The sequence below is a fragment of the Epinephelus moara genome, chromosome 12 (assembly GCF_006386435.1).
Source record: "Epinephelus moara isolate mb chromosome 12, YSFRI_EMoa_1.0, whole genome shotgun sequence".
NCBI classification, from domain to species: domain Eukaryota; kingdom Metazoa; phylum Chordata; class Actinopteri; order Perciformes; family Serranidae; genus Epinephelus; species Epinephelus moara.
Window position 1 is genome coordinate 615,435 of NC_065517.1, and position 18,029 is coordinate 633,463.

Genomic DNA, 18,029 nt, shown 5'->3' on the forward strand with positions numbered 1-18,029 from the left:
TTCGTAGGGCTGATAAGGGGGGTGCGGTGGATGTTCAAAGTACAGAAGCCTATAGAGAAGAGGTTTCTCTTTCATGTGACCCTACTATAAGACTTCAAGATGAAATTCATACCTTTCTCAAAAAATCATTAGAGGACATGCTCATCTCGCAACATGAATTTAAGATTCTTTTTCAAAAGTATCCTATACGTCCTCGATTCTACACTCTTCCTAAAATCCATAAGAGTTCTGTTGAGCCAGTACCTGGACGTCCCATTGTGTCAGGCAATGAATCCTTAACTGAGCCTATTTCTATTTATCTTGATTCACATATCAAAGATCTTGTATTCAAGCTTCCTTCATTTCTAAAAGACACAACGGATTTCCTTAATAAACTTGACATGGTACAAAATATCCACAAAGATGATTTGATTTGCATGATGGACGTCACGAGTTTATGTGTATGTGTACACATAAACACAAATGTGCCACATACTGAAGGGCTAGAAGCATTGAGATATTTTCTCAATCAAAGAGAGGCTCCCATTCGTCCTACAAACTTTTTGGTAGAAATGTCTGAACTTATCCTGAATAGGAACTATTTTAAGTTTGAAGACACCTTTTATTTACAGTGTCAAGGAGTTAGCATGGGTAGCTCCTGTAGCCCAAATTACGCAAACTTATTCATGGGAAAGTTTGAGGAAGATTTTATTTATGATAACAATCCATTTCTGCCCTTCGTAAAATGTTGGTTTTGCTACATCGAAATGCCCCACTGTAGTTGAGGCAGAAAAGCCCAGTGGAGTGCAAAAAGATGACTCTCATCATCAGGATTCAACATCCCTTCTCTCTCCAGGTTTCGAAAGAGAACATGGAATGGGTCCAGGACTTGGATGCACACATCTCTCCATAGGCGTTCTATCCTGGAAGGGCAAGTGACATGATAAACAAAAAAATTACAAACAAAATGAAAAAATGTTTTTGCTTTGAATTGTAATTGACAAAATTATAATTTAAATTATTTAAAATTAGAATTGAAGACAAAAAAACGATGTTCAAAGAAATGATTGGTGTGCATAAAAGCGGTAACTTTAGATAGTCCTGAGTAACAAGCTAATATCCAGCCAGGATTTAGATTGTGACAGACAGTAAAGCTCTGCTGATGAATGAGCTATGGACTGAATAAATGAGGAAATTGAAAAGCGTATCTGACCCTACGCTAGGGCTGGGCGATTATGGCAAAAATCAAAATCACGATTAATTGAACTTTTAACCTCGATTACGATTAATGAATGATTATCTCCACCCTTGATGAACAATTATGTTTTTTCACAGTTTCTTTTGTTTTGTATTTTACACTGCCCTCACACCTGGATATTTTGTGATATTTTCACACATGAGTATCTTTAGGGAGTGAAAATAATTATGTTTTAAGGTGTGATTCTGTGGTTAATGTCTAGTTTAGGCACTGACTGTATATATTCTGTTTGTGTAAATAATCTTGTTCAGTTTACAATATATATATGTATATATATTTATATATATATATATATATATATATNAGTATTTCTGATTCTGATTCTGATTCTGAAAACCCACTTGATTAGAATTATGAAAAAGATCATGGTTTGGGTTAAAATGATCACTGGAGACAAGTTTTCAAATTCCTTAAAGATATGCAACCTTTTACTGTCATGGCAACAGTGAACACCAGGATTAATTGACATGAGCAAGATTAAGTCGATTAGAGTTTCTAAATGTCGGTTTCGATTATTTTTCGATTAATTGCCCAGACCTACCCTACAGTTTTATATATGAGGCCCTGGTCTTGGTAGAGTACTTGTCTAAAAAACTAAGTATGAAAATGTGTGATCTCAGAGATAAGCAAACTACACACTATAACGTTTGATGTATTAAGCTTTATGTCAGTGGTCAGAGGAGAGAAGATCATAACATCCAACAATTATGTGAATAGAAAAGAAGAAATAAAAAAAAGAAGAAAAAAAAGTTTGAAAGTAGTTCCCTGGTCCCTAAATGTTGTCGTAACCCTTACACACTGTTCGGGTCTATTTTGACCCTTTTTTCTAGAGCCCTACAGTGCAAGTATTTCACTCACATTTGAGTGAAATATTCCAACTCTTTCATGAAATATTTAAACCCTAACATAAAAACCCTTTATAGGTTACCCTATAACCGTTGTTAGTGCCATTATGTTCTCCTGCAATGCTTTTCTCATAATACTGTGCTACTGAAAACTTACCGCTGGTTATGGACACTCCTTCCAGTAATGTGAGAGTTCCGGTTCTCTCCTCTGTGTTTCACCATGAATTGGGCAACCTCAATGTTCTCACCACCCTTGTCAGAGCGCACACGTGATGACAAACCTCAAGTATGTACCGTATTAATTTGTGGTTTCCATCTATGTGCCACATTGCATTTGGTGCAGGAACAGAGTATTGCCTCCGTCTTAGTGTCTGATTGGCCATGGCCCGCACTTCATTCCCAATTGGGTCCACTCTTTTTAAGGAGTCATGTACTCTTGTAACTACAACAACAATAGCAAACGTTCAGTTTCAAAGACAAATTACATGTAATATTAACAGCACTTCAAAAATCAATGTTAACACAGGTAATGCTAATTAAGGTAAGATTTCATTTATGCCCATTTCATTTAAATAATTCTATTTTAATTTTATTTTCTTATTTTAATTATATCATGTCATCATCTTTTTATCACCCTTGTTAAATAAAGCACTTTTAACTACATTTTTGTTAGAAAAGTGCTATACAAATAAAGTTTATTATATTATTATTATTATTATTATTATTATTATTATTACTTAGGTCAAACTGAGAGAACGTGCATTGATTGAGCTTACAGAGAACTTAATGCATTCATATGGGGATAAACTTTATATTAAAGGTAGGGTCTGGAGGATTTTCCAGTTGCTGTTTCTAAACACACATTCAAATTTGGCCCCTCCTATCAGGCTCTCCTGGGTGTACGGAGCCCGGAGGTATGGAAGAAGGCTTCACAGAAGAGGCTCAGGCAAGGCTCGCGCTGGTGCATGCTCGGACACGCTCGGACACGCTTGGGCACGGCACCTGCGCTCTCTCATTGGCTGGGGAAATCTCCGCCCAGAAGCGGTCCGAGCTCACAAAAACATCAAAATACAGTTAAAGGGCAGGAGCTCTGTAAACAAAGTCACCACCACACATGAGTAGAAGCCCATAGGTGATGATTAAGCAGGATTTCATTTGTATATGTCTATATTTTGTTTTGTTTGAAAATCCTCCAGAGCCTACCTTTAAACTTACTTTGCACTAGCAGTCCCCTGGCATGAAGGAATGACTTCATCATCCTGTATCCTGTGTTAGGGTGACTTTGGTGGATTTCTGCAATGATGACATCCAGCTCTTCATCACTCAGTGCAGAATACATGTCTGACATTCTAAACAATCAAAAAAACAATTTCTGAAATGTATCTTGGCAAGAGCAAGAAAGATGGTTTGTTAATTTTTTTAATTGACCATTTTCACAGCAGTCATTTTGATGTGAATTTTTTTTAGCTTATTGTGTGTGCACGGGTGTTTGCCACTATCATCACATTATGCTGTCAAGTCAAGGATACATAGGGAAAATGAGTTTCCAAGGGGGATAGTGCATGGAGAACTAAATAAATCATGTCCACATTTTGTTAATGGCAAATTAACAATAACTTTTGCTAAAATGTTATGTATTCATTATTCTTAGATCACAGCTCTCTTGAATACTCGATTCAGAGTATTCAAGAATTAAACCATTCCCCTGTCGGGAGTTATTTCAATAATCATGGCTCACTATTCACCTTATTTTTCACGGAAACACGGAAGCAAAACAGAACGCAGCCAGCTTCCATTTGTGCAATACTTCCGGTCCAGCACTCTTGACCACTGTGTAAATGGGAATCGCCTTGTTGTTTACCTTGTTGAGTTTAGCTATATATATATATCTATCTATATATATACATTTCTCACGTCACTATATCACCGTTTAGACTAATCTGATGTTTGTAAAGTCTAGAAACACAATGGTTATCGTAGATTAGCTGGGCTTACCGTTAGCTGTTAGCTGTTAGCCGTTAGAGGTGTCTGCAATTACTCAATAACTCAATAAACGGTCCGTGAAAAAAATATTTTTTTCCCAGCGGATGTCTTCGTTACAACATGATTGAGTTAACTGGAGTAGTTTCATGTCGTATCCGACAACGGGAGGCTTTTAACAGATGACGTCCTGATGTTAGCTTTGCTGCTAGTGTTAGCTGTCCCTGTCAGCGGCAGCCACTGATGCATTCTAGACATTGTGATTTCCCAAAACTGAATAAATACCACACATAGCAACACAAAACTGCTTTGCTAGCTCAATCATGTTGTAATGGCTGGATGGTTGATGTGTACATGCTGATTCGGGTGCTATCAGAGCTGATCCGCGCATCACTATGGCTTAATAATCAACTAAGTCAATAAAAACAACCCGCCCTGTGTTATGAGTGTATGTCGCTGACAGAAATAAAGAAAGAAAAAAAGAAAGAAAATGAAAAAAAAGATAGAAAAGCAGTGTACACCTCACATATTTATTTCTCACAGTTGAGCACACGTTTGGCTGGCATGCAGAAGCACAGTCTGTGTGTCTGTGTGCCGAGGGTGCGAGCCGCAGCTTCAGCTGCTCAGGTAGAGAGGCTGTGTAGCCCGGTGTGTTTTTTCGCTGATTCGGTTCTGCAGGTTCTCTGCTGGTACACTGGAGACGGGGATCAAGCAGTTTGTCTCACTCGGGATAGACTGTGCTTTTTTGGTTCATAGTTTTTGATTGACGTGCGATTTATTCGCGTTTAGAGGGAATTATTTTTACCGGCAATTACCGGATAACGGAAACGTGGGCACAGTTATCTATATAAAATACACAGACTAACTAACTAACTAACTAATTGACTAACATAAACAATTGAAAATCGAAAAAAATTTGCTTGCACCGTTAGCTCCGGTAAGGGAAAGCATGAGGGAAAGCGGCTGACCGGAAGTCACGCACAAAAACAAGGAAGTTGATCACTATTTACTTCTGTGTTCGAAAATAAGGTGGATACAGTATAGTGAGCCATGATTATAGTATAGACACTATAGACAACTCACTGTGATGTCATAAGGCTTATGACATCACAGTGAGTTGTCTATAGTGATCTACGTTAGTTATAAAAATTATTTTTAGTGGCAGTATTGTGTTTTCTTATGACAAGCGGTATAATAACATTTTTGGCAGTTTTGTGTGTGTTTTGGCGGGTTTTGAACACTTTTTGGTCTGGAAATCATCAGCTGTACCTGGTAGTGACATGGCTGCTGTGAATATGGACATTAGCCAAACTGATAAATCCAGGTGTGCCTTACACTACAGCAGTCACATCAACAATGATCAGGCTTTAACTCTGGCACAAAGCATCAAATGGCAACAAATATGTTTAGTAGTTAACACGGTCCCTTTACAAATAATAGTAATAAGGAGCCTGTTACCGTTACCTCAATCCGTTGCTTTGCATCCTCCGACAGATGGTCTGGTAGCCTACACCGAACAGCTCCGCTATTTCCTTCACTTTGAAACCATTTAATAAATAGTTCTCTATGGCCTCGAAAGGGATGTTGATGGCTGGTCGTTCTTGTCCCCTTTGAGGCTCCACAGCATCCAGTCGTTCCAGGACTGAAGAGAGGTTAGCTAAGGCAACCTCATTAACTTCTGAATCTGTGACGGCAGAGTATGCAGCCAAGCTCTCTATGACCTGCTCAACTCGGTCACGGGCATCAGACTCAGATATAATATTACGGTCAGCACAAAGCCGAAGAAGAGCGGCTACTGACGTCACTCTCCTGCGCCGCTCAGATTGCTAAATCATTTTCGAATTATGGGCACTATTTTGCGGGGCAGACCACGAAAACGAAATAGCAATGTCCTCTTTGTTTTCTTTTTGATTATGGCATAAAATGTGCAGTCTTGAAGAAGAAAATGCAAATGCAAATAGGCTGATTGATTATTAATTTTATTTATGAGTCAAATAATGCAGCCACATTCTTAAAATGAAAAAGCATTTCTGCAAATGCATTTTAATTTTCAAATTTTACATTTCAGATTGAATTTTGGTAGCTATTTTTTGGGGCATCTTTTGAAAATTAAATCTCAAATGTCTTTATCTTTTTCATTTTAATTAAGTGAAAGAATGAGCAGTCTTGAAGAAGAAAATTAAAATGCAAATAGGATGATTGATGATTAATTTTATTTATGAGTCAAATAATGCAGCCACATTCTTAAAATGAAAAAGCATTTCTGCAAATGCATTTTAATTTAAATACTGGTCACGATTCGCTTCCATACCCTGTGTCTTCTTTCATCGTTTCGATGTCTCCTTCTTGCAACAATAACCGCAGCCATGTGTGCGCAATTACGCATACAAACTGTTTGCACCTCCCTTTGACACGTGTTAAATACAGACGCAGTTTCTATTTGCAAAATTTCTATCAGGTTTGATAAATCACTTTGCGTGTGCTAAATTAATATATTTACATTTTCTCCTCCCAGCACACGCACAATTGCAGCAAACGTACTAACTGGATGCAGACGCGCTATTTTGCACCTTTGAAAGACGCAGCGCTTAGTGTGCACTGTTAGTAAATCAGTTTGCACATTTTTTTGTGTGTGCAATGACTTTGCACACGTTTTTATTCACGCAAACCTTTAGTAGATCCGGCCCTTGGTGTTTAGAACTGAAACAATTAGTCAATTAAAAGATTAGTCAATCAACAGAACTGATTACTACTACATTTAGTTTAATAATTGGTTCATCGTTTAATCATTTTGTTATGCAACAATACCAAATATTTATGGTTCCAACTTCACAAATGTGGAAATATACTGCTTTTCTGAGTATTATATCATCCAAAACAGATTATCTCTCAAGTTTGAACTGTTGGCACAACAATCTGAAAATGTCACTCTCTGCTCTGTATATATGCAGCCTCAGTGGGCCCCTTTCCTCATTTTGTACAGCCATTGTCATGCCTGGACAAATAACTCAATCAACAAGTAGAGACACACGTCAGTATGTCAGTACTAAATTGTTTATTACGTCTTTAAGAAGTCTGCACGATATGAAATCTCAGCAAACTCCAGCCCTGTCTTCTGACCAAACTGTCATTTCAGGTTTTTCAACATCACGTCTTCAATATACTCCAGTCATAAGACAAAAAAATGGAAAGCCATTTAATTCTGAGAAAGCATTACTCCCACTGTATTTCATGGTAAAAGAGGACTGAATAAAACTTCTATTTGTAGAAATAAGGTCTTCCAGCAGTTGCTGGCCCAAGGCAGCCCCAGTATTGAACTTGAAAACACAGGATTACAACAGGCTATCTCTCAAACTGATTGGCTGCTCTTAAAGGGATAGTTTGGATCTTCTGAAATGGGGTTGTATGAGGTACATATACATAGTCAGTATATTACAGTAGATGTCAGGTGGGGTGGTCCCCAGTTTGGAGAAGCAGACAGGAGAACCACCAAAGAAGCTAAGCAATGTGCAGCTATGGACATAACCAGCAGCAAAACACATTTTAACCCCCTAAAAAATCAGAACACAGGTGCTGCTGCTCTCCCATTGCCTCTGTCGTTTAGTTTGTTTGATTTATTGTGTGACTTTGATGAATCCAGTTAACCCTGTTTAATGCCAAAGTCACACAATAACGCAAACTATCTAACTGATTGGGGAAGTAGAGCAGCACCTCCTGTGTTCAGTGACCCAAAATTACTGTTTTTATCAATGGAGTCTGATGGCTTTGACAAGAGCAGAGGTGGGGAACTCTTAACGGCTTTCCTGTCAGAAGGGGCTGTCCAATGGAAAGATAAAGCAGTGAAAATATTCTTAAAATAGCGTACTCTTAACACTACAGTACTACGTAATAATGCTACAGTAGTATTACTACGTAAAAACTCATGAAGGTTAATTGAAAATTGATTAAATCAACTTAGGAGAGAGAAAAACATTAACTAGTGGCCTTGTTTCTGACTGAAACTCAGACTTTATCATAAAGCAAGCATCAGTTTTGTTTAACATCAGAGAATATGAAATCACACCGAACTGGGTACACCTGCAGGAACAACGCCCCTCATTACACGTGCATGGCTTTGACGGGCTAGGATTGGCTGAGTTTCATAGCTATCTTCCGCCCCTCTGAGCATACGTCACCGCGGCGGTGTCCGCAGCGCTGAAGGAGAGCCGCACTGCACACTCACGAGCCTGGACGGGGCGAGACGGCGATCCCACAGTAGCCCTCATCCATCATCGCTATGGGAATTAGCACAGCGTTCTTTTTGAACCAAGCCCTGATCCCGTACTATCTGAAACCGGTCCACCTTGAGACACGGACTATAAAACACTGTAGTTGAGACTGTCGCTGCACCAGAGCTCGGCTCAGCTTCTACCCTCCAGTAAACTGTGGAGGAGGAGCAGTATGATGATGAGAAACATCTAGAGATGATATAGTGTTTCTCCAGCAGACAACTTGAACAACGACGTTTTCTCGAGCCTCATCTGTGTTGTGTGATTTAGGACCATGTCTGCCATGTGTGTGTCCGCAGTGGTGAGTAGCTTCCTGCTTGTTTTCATTCTTTATTCTAAGGCAGGGCTATGCAATTACAAATTCAACTGGGCCAGATGTAAAAACCAGAAATTGTCGATGGGCCACATTTCATTTTCAGCGCGCGCGCGTGTGTGTATACATATATATACATATACATATATTTGTATGTATGTATGTATATATACATACATACATATATATACATATATTTGTATGTATGATGTATGTATGTATATATATATATGTATATGTATATGTATATATATACACACATATATATATATATATATATATATATATACATGGCCCTTCTCAACATAATACAGAAACAGAATAAAAAAGATCTAATAGCATAATAAGTGGTATTTACAGTAACTTATGACACGCTCTATCTCTCTACCAGCATCTCCCTCTCCTTCTCCTCCACACACACATCAAATACACAGAATATTTTATACAGTCCATGGCAGCCACAGTCATGTTTACATCAACAAAGTCACTAGGAATATAAACTCAATAATAAAAAAATCTAACATGTCAATAAAATAAATATTCCTCCTGACATCACAATACTGTGTGAAAAAAGTAAAGTTATCTAAGCATGAAGAACACAGACATCATTATCAGTCATTCATCCTGCTCTCTGTCCCCACTCTACCGAGGAGACTCACTGTCTGCAGGTCGGCTGCCTCAGGTGCATTTTAAGGTAAAGTGTTAGACTACATACAGACAGCTTTCATTTTAGTTTGTGTTTAACACTTTGCTGTTAGCCCAGCTAGCGCCCTGTGCTTGTGTAAACCGCGATCGTAAACCATAATAGCGGTGAATTAGAGACCGCGGACAGAGCAGATTGAAATATGACTTTCTACATGCTGAACACATGTATTGATGAAGTACTGGCTGGTCGTTAACTAGAGTAATCTTGAAGTCATACTCCCTACATCTGCACCGCGACCTCTCTGCTGTTGTCTGACTTCACTCCGTTGTACTTGTGTGTGTGTGTGTGTGTGTGTGTTTGTGTGTGTGCGTGTGTGTGTGTGTGTGTGCTGTTTAGTTTAGTTTTATTTGCACATAATGTTAAAAACAGACAGTATAAAATTTACAAGATTAAAAAGGAAAGAGGTTAGAAACCACTAAAGGCTTATCAAAGAACCTCCCCTTCTCGCAGAAGGAGAAGAAAGAGGAGCAAAGAGGAAAAACAAGACAGGTAGCAAATAAAATGAACAGATTACATGTTAGACAATGTACAAACAACAAAGAAATAGTCAGACCAAAAGCAAGGACAATCCATACAAGATAAATGAAAATTCCACATTAAAGTTGATTAATTAAATACTTGTTCATTTGATTTTTGAAGATTACCAGTGAAGATGATGCTTTAAGAGATGGTGATAGGTTGTTCCAGAGAGATGGTCCTTTATAAATCAGTGAGAATTGAGCAAGGGAAGACTGTCTAGTGGGATATGAGTGAATGTCAGATGAAAAAATAAAAATTTTTTTTAGCAGCATGTCTGCAACAGAATTACAATACATAATATAAGGAAAGAGTAGACTGTAGTACAAGATTAAATGACAAGAATGATTGGTCAGTGAACGAACTCTGCTCAAGATACCAATTGATTTCATAGTCTTTTTGCATACATGGTCTATATTTCCATGTTAACTTCTCATCAACAATGACTCTAAGAATTTAATATGAGGAACTTGAGTTATTTCCTTGTTGTCTAAGATAATTTTGGCATTTTCTTTTGAGTATTTTTTGTTTTTAGCACAAAAGAGCACAAAATTAGATTTATTTATATTAAGAGAGAGTTTGTTCATACAAAACCAATTTGAAATAGATGATAATTCCTCATTAGCTTCCCGAAACAGAGTATCAACTTTTTTATGTGATGCAACCAGACGTGTCATCAGCAAATAAAAGAGGTAAAAATCAAGTCATTTATATAAATCAAGAACAAGAGAGGTCCAAAGATAGAGCCTTGGGGAACACCACAAAGTATCTTTGCTCAGAATGCCCATTAAATGATACATACTGTTCTCTGTCCTTTAAATAGTTAAGCAGCCATTTCAAAGCAACACCTTGAAAACCATATTAATGTAATTTTGTAATAAGTATATTGTGATTGACTGTGTCAAAGGCCTCTGACAAGTCCAAAAAAAATACCAAGAGAAATGTTTTTATTATCTAAAGCAGTAGAAATATTATGAACAAGTTGTGTAATAGCCATTTCTGTTGACATTTTTTTCCTAAAACCATATTGGTGACAGAATAATATTTTATTCTCATCCATGTGTTTTTTTTACTCTTGAATAAACCAATTTCTCAAGAATTTTGCAAAAAACTGTTAAAATGGATATAGGACGATAATTTGTGTGTACACTAGCATCACCAGATTTGAATTTAAGAATTTAAGATCATTTGGAACAACTCCTGTCCTAATGGATAAAGTTAAAATATGTGTTGAATAATGGAAGTAACTATTAATGCTTATAATCAATATCCCAGTATAAGCGTTTTACGTGTGATACTAACATTAATTCTTGAATTGAAAGATTCCTCTGCAGGACATGATGAACTACGAGCCAGTCTTGTTAAGAAAATAGTTACTTCCATTATTCAACCTCTAACACATATTTTAACTTTATCCATCAGGACAGGAGTTGTTCCAGATGATCTTAAGGATATTGATTATTGAAGTTTTCAAAAAGATGACCATCCGTATTCTCAATTTTGTTGGCCAATGAAGGACCAATATTAACAAAGAAATCATTGAAACCATGTGCAGTATCTGAAGGATTAGAGATTTTCTTCTCACCTTCAGATAAAACAGATGGAATAGGTGTCGAGGCCTTTTTCCTTTTTTTTAAAGATATTTTTTTGGGCATTTAGCCTTTCATCGACAGAACAGACAAGTGTGAAAAGGGGAGAGACATGCAGGAAATGGCCACAGGGTGGAGTCGACCCCGGGCCCCTGCGGCAACAGCCTTGTACATGGGGCGCCTGCTCTATCCACTAAGCCACCAACGCCTTATTTTCTTATTCAACAATTCATTGATGAGTTTCCATGTTGATTTGATATCAACTGAGAAGTAGTGTATTTTTTGCAGTGTGCATCAGTTTAGTGAAATGATTCTGATTTTTTCTGATTTTTTGTAGAATTCAATGTTAAAAGGGGTGGGGCTAACAATAAATTTTTTATATAGTCTATTTTTTTTTATTTTTTTTTACAATGGAGGATTTCTTTAGACCTGGAGTAATCCAGGGTTTGCAATTTTTAGACTTATATTTTCATATTTTCTGTTGATTTGAACAAAAGGAAAGCATTTATCAAATACAGAATTAAATATGTCTATGAAGGTACTATAAGCACATTCTGCACTATGTTGATTCAGCACATCTTCCCATGAAACTTTATCTGTTGAAGCTTTAAACAAGTTCTCATTTCTCTTAGTAAACCTATGACAATATGTTTTCTCTTCTAGATTTTTTTAGGTTCATTTGAATTATTAATTAGAAAAAATTTAAAAATTGGGGCATCGGTGGCTTAGTGGATAGAGCAGGCGCCCCATGTACAAGGCTGTTGCTGCAGCGGCCCAATTTTGACTCCAGCCTGTGGCCCTTTGCTGCATGTCATTCCCTCTCTCTCTTCCCCCATCATGCTTTGCTGTCCTGTCAATTAAAGGCAAAAATGCCGAAAAAAATATCTTAAAAAAAAGAAAAATTGAAAAATTGGAAAATGGTCTGAAATATCAGTAAATAATAACCCAGAATTGATTACATGTTCAAAGTAATTTGTAAATATATTATCAATTAAAGTTGCAGAGGAAAACTTAATCCTAGTAGGTTTAAAGATGAGGGGATATAAGTAAGATGCATGAAGAATACTCAGAAAATCTGAAAATGAACTGGATTCATTTTTTAGAAGATCGATATTAAAGTCGCTAAGGAGAATGCATTTCTTACCCTTGCTACTTCTCATCTTAACAGAGGAGGACAATGCATCATTGAATGAACCAGTATCAGTATGAGGGGGGGGGGGGGGGGGGGGGGGGGCGATATATACATACACAAATATTGGATTAAATGACCATACATTTTTGATAACCTACGTATATTTAAGTGAAAAGTTGAAAAAACATTATGACTTTGATCTAGAAGACCCTTAGAGAATTTGGTAATTCTTCTTCGTCGTAATAATTGTATAATCCTTGAGGCCTCTTGGAGTTAAGGAAGTTTACATCTGGATCAAAGCAGTCATTATACAAAGTGTCCACATCATCATTTAGATCATACGGATTAGAGGCATGAGCATCCGGTGAATTAGGATTTAGATTATATACATCATTCATAGTGGTTTCACAAGAAAATCACGTGAAAATACCTTTTAGTGATGTGTAACATTTAACGGATGTAACAGACATAACTAGAGATATTTACTTAGGTCACAGAGGGTGCACCACAAGCTGGTCATATTTCAGGAATGCAATATTCCCCGTCATCCTCATCTCTCGGAGTTGAGGTAGTAGCTCTTTTAGTATGCTGCTCGATTATGGAAAAAATCATAATCACGATTGTTTTGGTCAAAATTTTAATCACGATTATGCAAATGATTATGGGACGCACATGATGACTTATATTGTTTACACGACGGCATGTCATTTCTTTTTTTTACATGGTCGCACGTTTACAATTCTCCTCTGCTCTCTGTAACGCGCACGGCCCTGATGCGCGCGCACACACGCACACACACACACACACACACACACACACACACACACACACACACACACACACACACACACACACACACACCTCTCTTGCTCTCCCTCTGCCATTTTCCGCACGCTGTTTTTGAAATCTTCAGCGATCACCTGCCCCTTACATTATTCGATTTCACCTACTTGACTGGCTTGTGGAGTGGATAGAGGAGGGGAGGGGAGGGGGCAGTATTGCGCATGCGCGGCTTCCGGGTGCATTTGATTTGCAACACAAGACAACGAGAGTAAACTGACAAGAAGCGCATAATCATTTTATGTCGATTATTTTGTTTTCATAATTGCTGAAAGCCCAGATGGTTGGATAACACTTTCTTTGTTAGGATTTCTGTGTCTCCCCAAGATTCAGATTTCGATTCAGGCACTCCATCAATCAGTAGGTTGTTTCTTTTTGTTTGATTCTCCAGATAATCATTTTTTGCAGACAGGTTATTCATAGAGGTTTGGTAAGAAGCAAGGCTGGTTGAAATATCTTGGATTTTTCCAGAGTTGCTCTTTGGAGAAGACTGCAGTTCAGTTATGTCAGCTTGGGAAAATTGAAGACTTGCTTTTAGGTCATGAATATCTTTTGAAATGTTTAAAACATCTCTAACAAGATTATCCATTCGGACAAATACAGAATCAACAATCACTTGTAGGCATGATTTGTGGCTTTTTTTCTTGTTGCTCAAGAAGATCTTTGTAGAAAGTTTTTTGCTGCTCAAACATTTCATGCAACACAGACATGGTGACAAACTTCTCATCATTTCCAGCCATTGTGACCCACGTACCTTACGCGCTTTTTAGTGGCTGACCTGTAGGAAGATGCAGCAAGTCCTAGTGGTGGCTGCTGTTGGAGCCTGGGGTCAGCCTGGTGGCAGATGGCTCCTGCTGAAGCCTGGGCTCAGCCTGGTGGTGAATGGCTCCTGTTAAAGCTTGGGCCTGGGATGATGGTGGATGGCTGCTGCTGAAGCCTGGGCTCAGCCTGATGGTGGATAACTGTTGCAGAAGCCTGGGTCAGCCTGGTGGTGGATGGCTGCTGCAGAAGCCTGGGCTCAGCCTGGTGGTGAATGGCTGCTGCAGAAGCCTGGGCTCGGCCTGGTGGTGGATGGCTGCTGCAGAAGCCTGGGCTCGGCCTGGTGGTGGATGGCTGCTGCAGAAGCCTGGGCTCAGTCTGATGGTGGATGGCTCCTGTTGAAGCCTGGGCCTAGCCTGGTGGTGGATGGCTGCTGCTGAAGCTCAAGCTGCTTGCTGCTTGCTCCCATTGGGCCCAGGATGGTGGTAGATGCAGTGGGCCCAGATTGTTAATCCATCCAAAATCTCTTAAAGCATTGTCCATCCACACTTTAGCAAAACTTCTCCATAAATGACTTGAATATTTGATAAATAAAGTGTTTGTATGTTTTTTAAAAGTATTTAAAAAGTCTAGAAATACAATAAGACAAAACTGAAAAGCTGTGAGGGGGAGATCAGCCCTGTCATGCAGAGAGCAGGAGAGAGACTGCTGAATGATAATACATGAAACCAAAACTTTAAAAAGTAACGATAACAGCCAATAACGGCGGAGCTTACTATTATTATTATTGTTATGGTCTTGATTAAATTTGCCCCGGGCCGTTTAATACCGGGTCTCAGTACCAATCCCTACCCCGGGCCACTCAGAGGTTGCCTCTGGGTCGCATGTGGCCTGTGGGCCGCTAACTGATCCAAGGACTCCTCCAGCAGGTTCTCCATTTAAAAGGACAGTGCCTATTTTTTTCGTCCCACACTGAACTTCAAAATAAGTCTCGAAAATAATTCCCAATTTCGACTATTAAATCAACTCCAGAGAGACAGTTAATCTGTAGATTGAATATCTCTGCAGAGTGTCAGTCATCCCTCTGTAGGTGAACAACCGAAGAGTCTCCAGTGGAAGGATAGCGAATGAAAAGGCACTTGGCAGTCTGTTGTTCAGCCTGTAACACTGTGTGTCGGCCAAACAACTGGAGATGCCAGTCAGTGGACTCTAATCCATCAACCGTCTGTCTTAACAAAGAAATGGTTTGATTTAAAGTAAGCAAAGAGAAAGGAAATAGAATAAAGACAATCACAGTGGTTTATTTAGCAAATTAAATGAATAATAATAAAACAATCACAGCAAGCTCTAAGGCGCTTGTTTTAAATATTATCATCGCCATTATCATCACTTTGATAATGGGTGGATGGATGTTTTAGTGCCAGTATTCATGATACCAGACAGGATCTCCCTTCTACACATGGTGGAGGTGTCCTTTGGCAATGTGCTGAATATAGTTAGATCAGTAGCTGCTTGAGCTCAAGGTCTCATCGTCCTCAGTGAGTCAGATGAGACACAAGCACAAAGATGCTACATCTGTCTCCTCACAGAGGACTTAGGGCTGTTATGTATATATGCAGACAAGACAAATTCACTTTTAATGACTTCTTTCATGGTCATGGAATTCAGAGGTTTGGGTTTGAAGTGGTTTGGTATTAAGACAGGATCATAGTATAGATCAGACATAACCCAAATGTCTGGTTTTATTCAGCTTACGGTGACCAGACGTCCCTGATTTCCGGGGACAGCCCCTGATTTCCGGGGACAGCCCCCGATTTGGGTGACCTGTCCCTGGTAAAAGCTGTCCCCGAAAATGTCCCCGATTTTGACATTGAATGGGGGAAAAATACGTGCAGACTCAAACACCAGTTATTACAGTAGTCAGTAAACGCATCGCTAGAGAAGACGTTGTATGATGTACAGACGTTATCAGGAAGCACGACCAGACGCAGCAGCATCAACAACAACAATCTAGAGGCGGCAAAAAGGAGAGAAGAGGAGACCAGTGGCCGCGTTACATGGTATGTTGTGTATGAACTTATTTATTTTGTGTGAGCTGGCAGTAGACTTGACTGTGTGTGTGTGTGAAGTGAGGTAAAGTAGGCTAAGTATGATTGTAACATGCAGTGCGTCTGTTTAATCTGAACTGAAGACCAAACGTAAGGTTATAAAAGTCAGTGAACGTTAACATTATGTAGCACATTTCAAACAGAGGCAATTACATAGAGCATATAAAAAAGAGCACAATGACTAAATTATATAAGTATATTACCAAAACTGATGTTATTTCTTTAAGAAACTATTCACTTACTATTGGCTCTGTTCTTGCAGTTTTTCTCATGTTCTCCTCTGCTCTTATTCTACCAGGCTCCTGAGGCGGAGGCTACGGAGGTGGATGAATGAGGGGATCACGGTGATGTCATCCCTTTTTTTGATTGCCACCTTTTGTGTCATAAATATCAGTTCAGTATTCAGTTATGAGTTGAAACCTTTGACCAAAAAAATCCATCCTAACTCAAGCTAATAAGATTAAGATATTTTTGTCTTCCTCAGTGGATGGATGGTTGGTGATGTCACTCATTTGTTAGATTGCAACCTTTTTTGTAATAAAAGTTGGTCAAAATACATGAAAAAGTACTTGTCCCTGTTTTTTTATTTCATAATGATAATATTTAATGATTTTTCACTGCCGCACTGAAAATGTCCCCGATTTTCATCTCAGAAATCTGGTCACCTTAATTCAGCTGTCACTGCATCATCACAGTTTTTTCTGTGGATAGCAAGTGTCTAAAAAACTTAGCCATGTGGGGATTAATTGATCTTTTGATTAAACAAAAAGGTTTGTCAGGCATTCATTTTCACAAACTTCTTGGGACTTGACCTTTTAAACCTTTGAAAAAATACAAGATTAGAAATATGTAGAATGCAAATGTATATTGTATGTCTGCCTATGCTAACAACCAAAGTAGTATTACTGTAAGTAAACTGCGTCCGCTGTCTGCATCTGTTTTTTGGACTATATCTGCTATTCCACCTAAACCTGAAGGGTCCAAACAAAGTATGGGCTCTCAGTTCAGGTGTGGCAGGTGTAATGTTATGTTACATGCTTTGGCCAGGCTCAAGTTTGTATTTTCATATACAAAAAAATTCATAAAGATGTTTTCATACTTTCTCTTTATATGGCAAATGTCCACACTTCATGTGTTGCAAGTGTGTCCACAGTGCTCAGTGGGAACATGGAACGAGACAGGGTGCATTTCATTAGCCTGCCAAAATAATGGTCAGTTACAGATGAAATAAGGGAATGCATTGCCTTATGTCAAGGGTTGGGCTTCAGTCTCTAGTCTGGCTGTACAGGTCTAAATCCTGTTCAGAACAAAGATTTGTGATGAGATAAGTTGAAACTTGCAACCAGCTGCAAGATGCGCCGGTTTGCGTCCTTCTAAGAAACCTGCCAGTTTACAATAATGCAACTAGACAAGAAGGTGTATCATGTCCTTATCAAAGACTCTGTGAACGACAATGGCACTTTGTGGAGTTTTGTGTCACGGGGTCAATAACTGCAGTCCAGTCAGAGCTGATCAGATATATCAATGGATGACATGAGCAGCTGCTGCAAAGGTGAGTGAAAGCAAACTTTTTGACCCAGAACAATGAATGCGGACAGGCTGTTCTCACAAATTTTTTGTATGTAATGCACCCAAATTTTCACATATCCCATGTATTTTGAAAGGATGTGATCACGTGGCCAGTGCGCTGACATCAGTTAACAAGATAGCAGTCCTGAGTGCTTGTAAGGAGGCAG

The 18,029-nt window shown here is 38.7% G+C and overlaps 1 protein-coding gene across 1 annotated transcript in view; it reads left to right on the forward strand.

Moving 5' to 3' along the window:
- The first annotated feature begins 8,267 nt into the window (after positions 1-8,267).
- tnfrsf21 (tumor necrosis factor receptor superfamily, member 21) overlaps positions 8,268-18,029 on the forward strand; it is a 278,261-nt gene continuing 268,499 nt past the window's right edge. Inside the window, exon 1 of the mRNA XM_050058857.1 lies at positions 8,268-8,631. Coding sequence (XP_049914814.1) covers positions 8,605-8,631 — 27 coding nt within the window. The 5' untranslated portion in view covers positions 8,268-8,604. The remainder of the gene's footprint in view (positions 8,632-18,029) is intronic.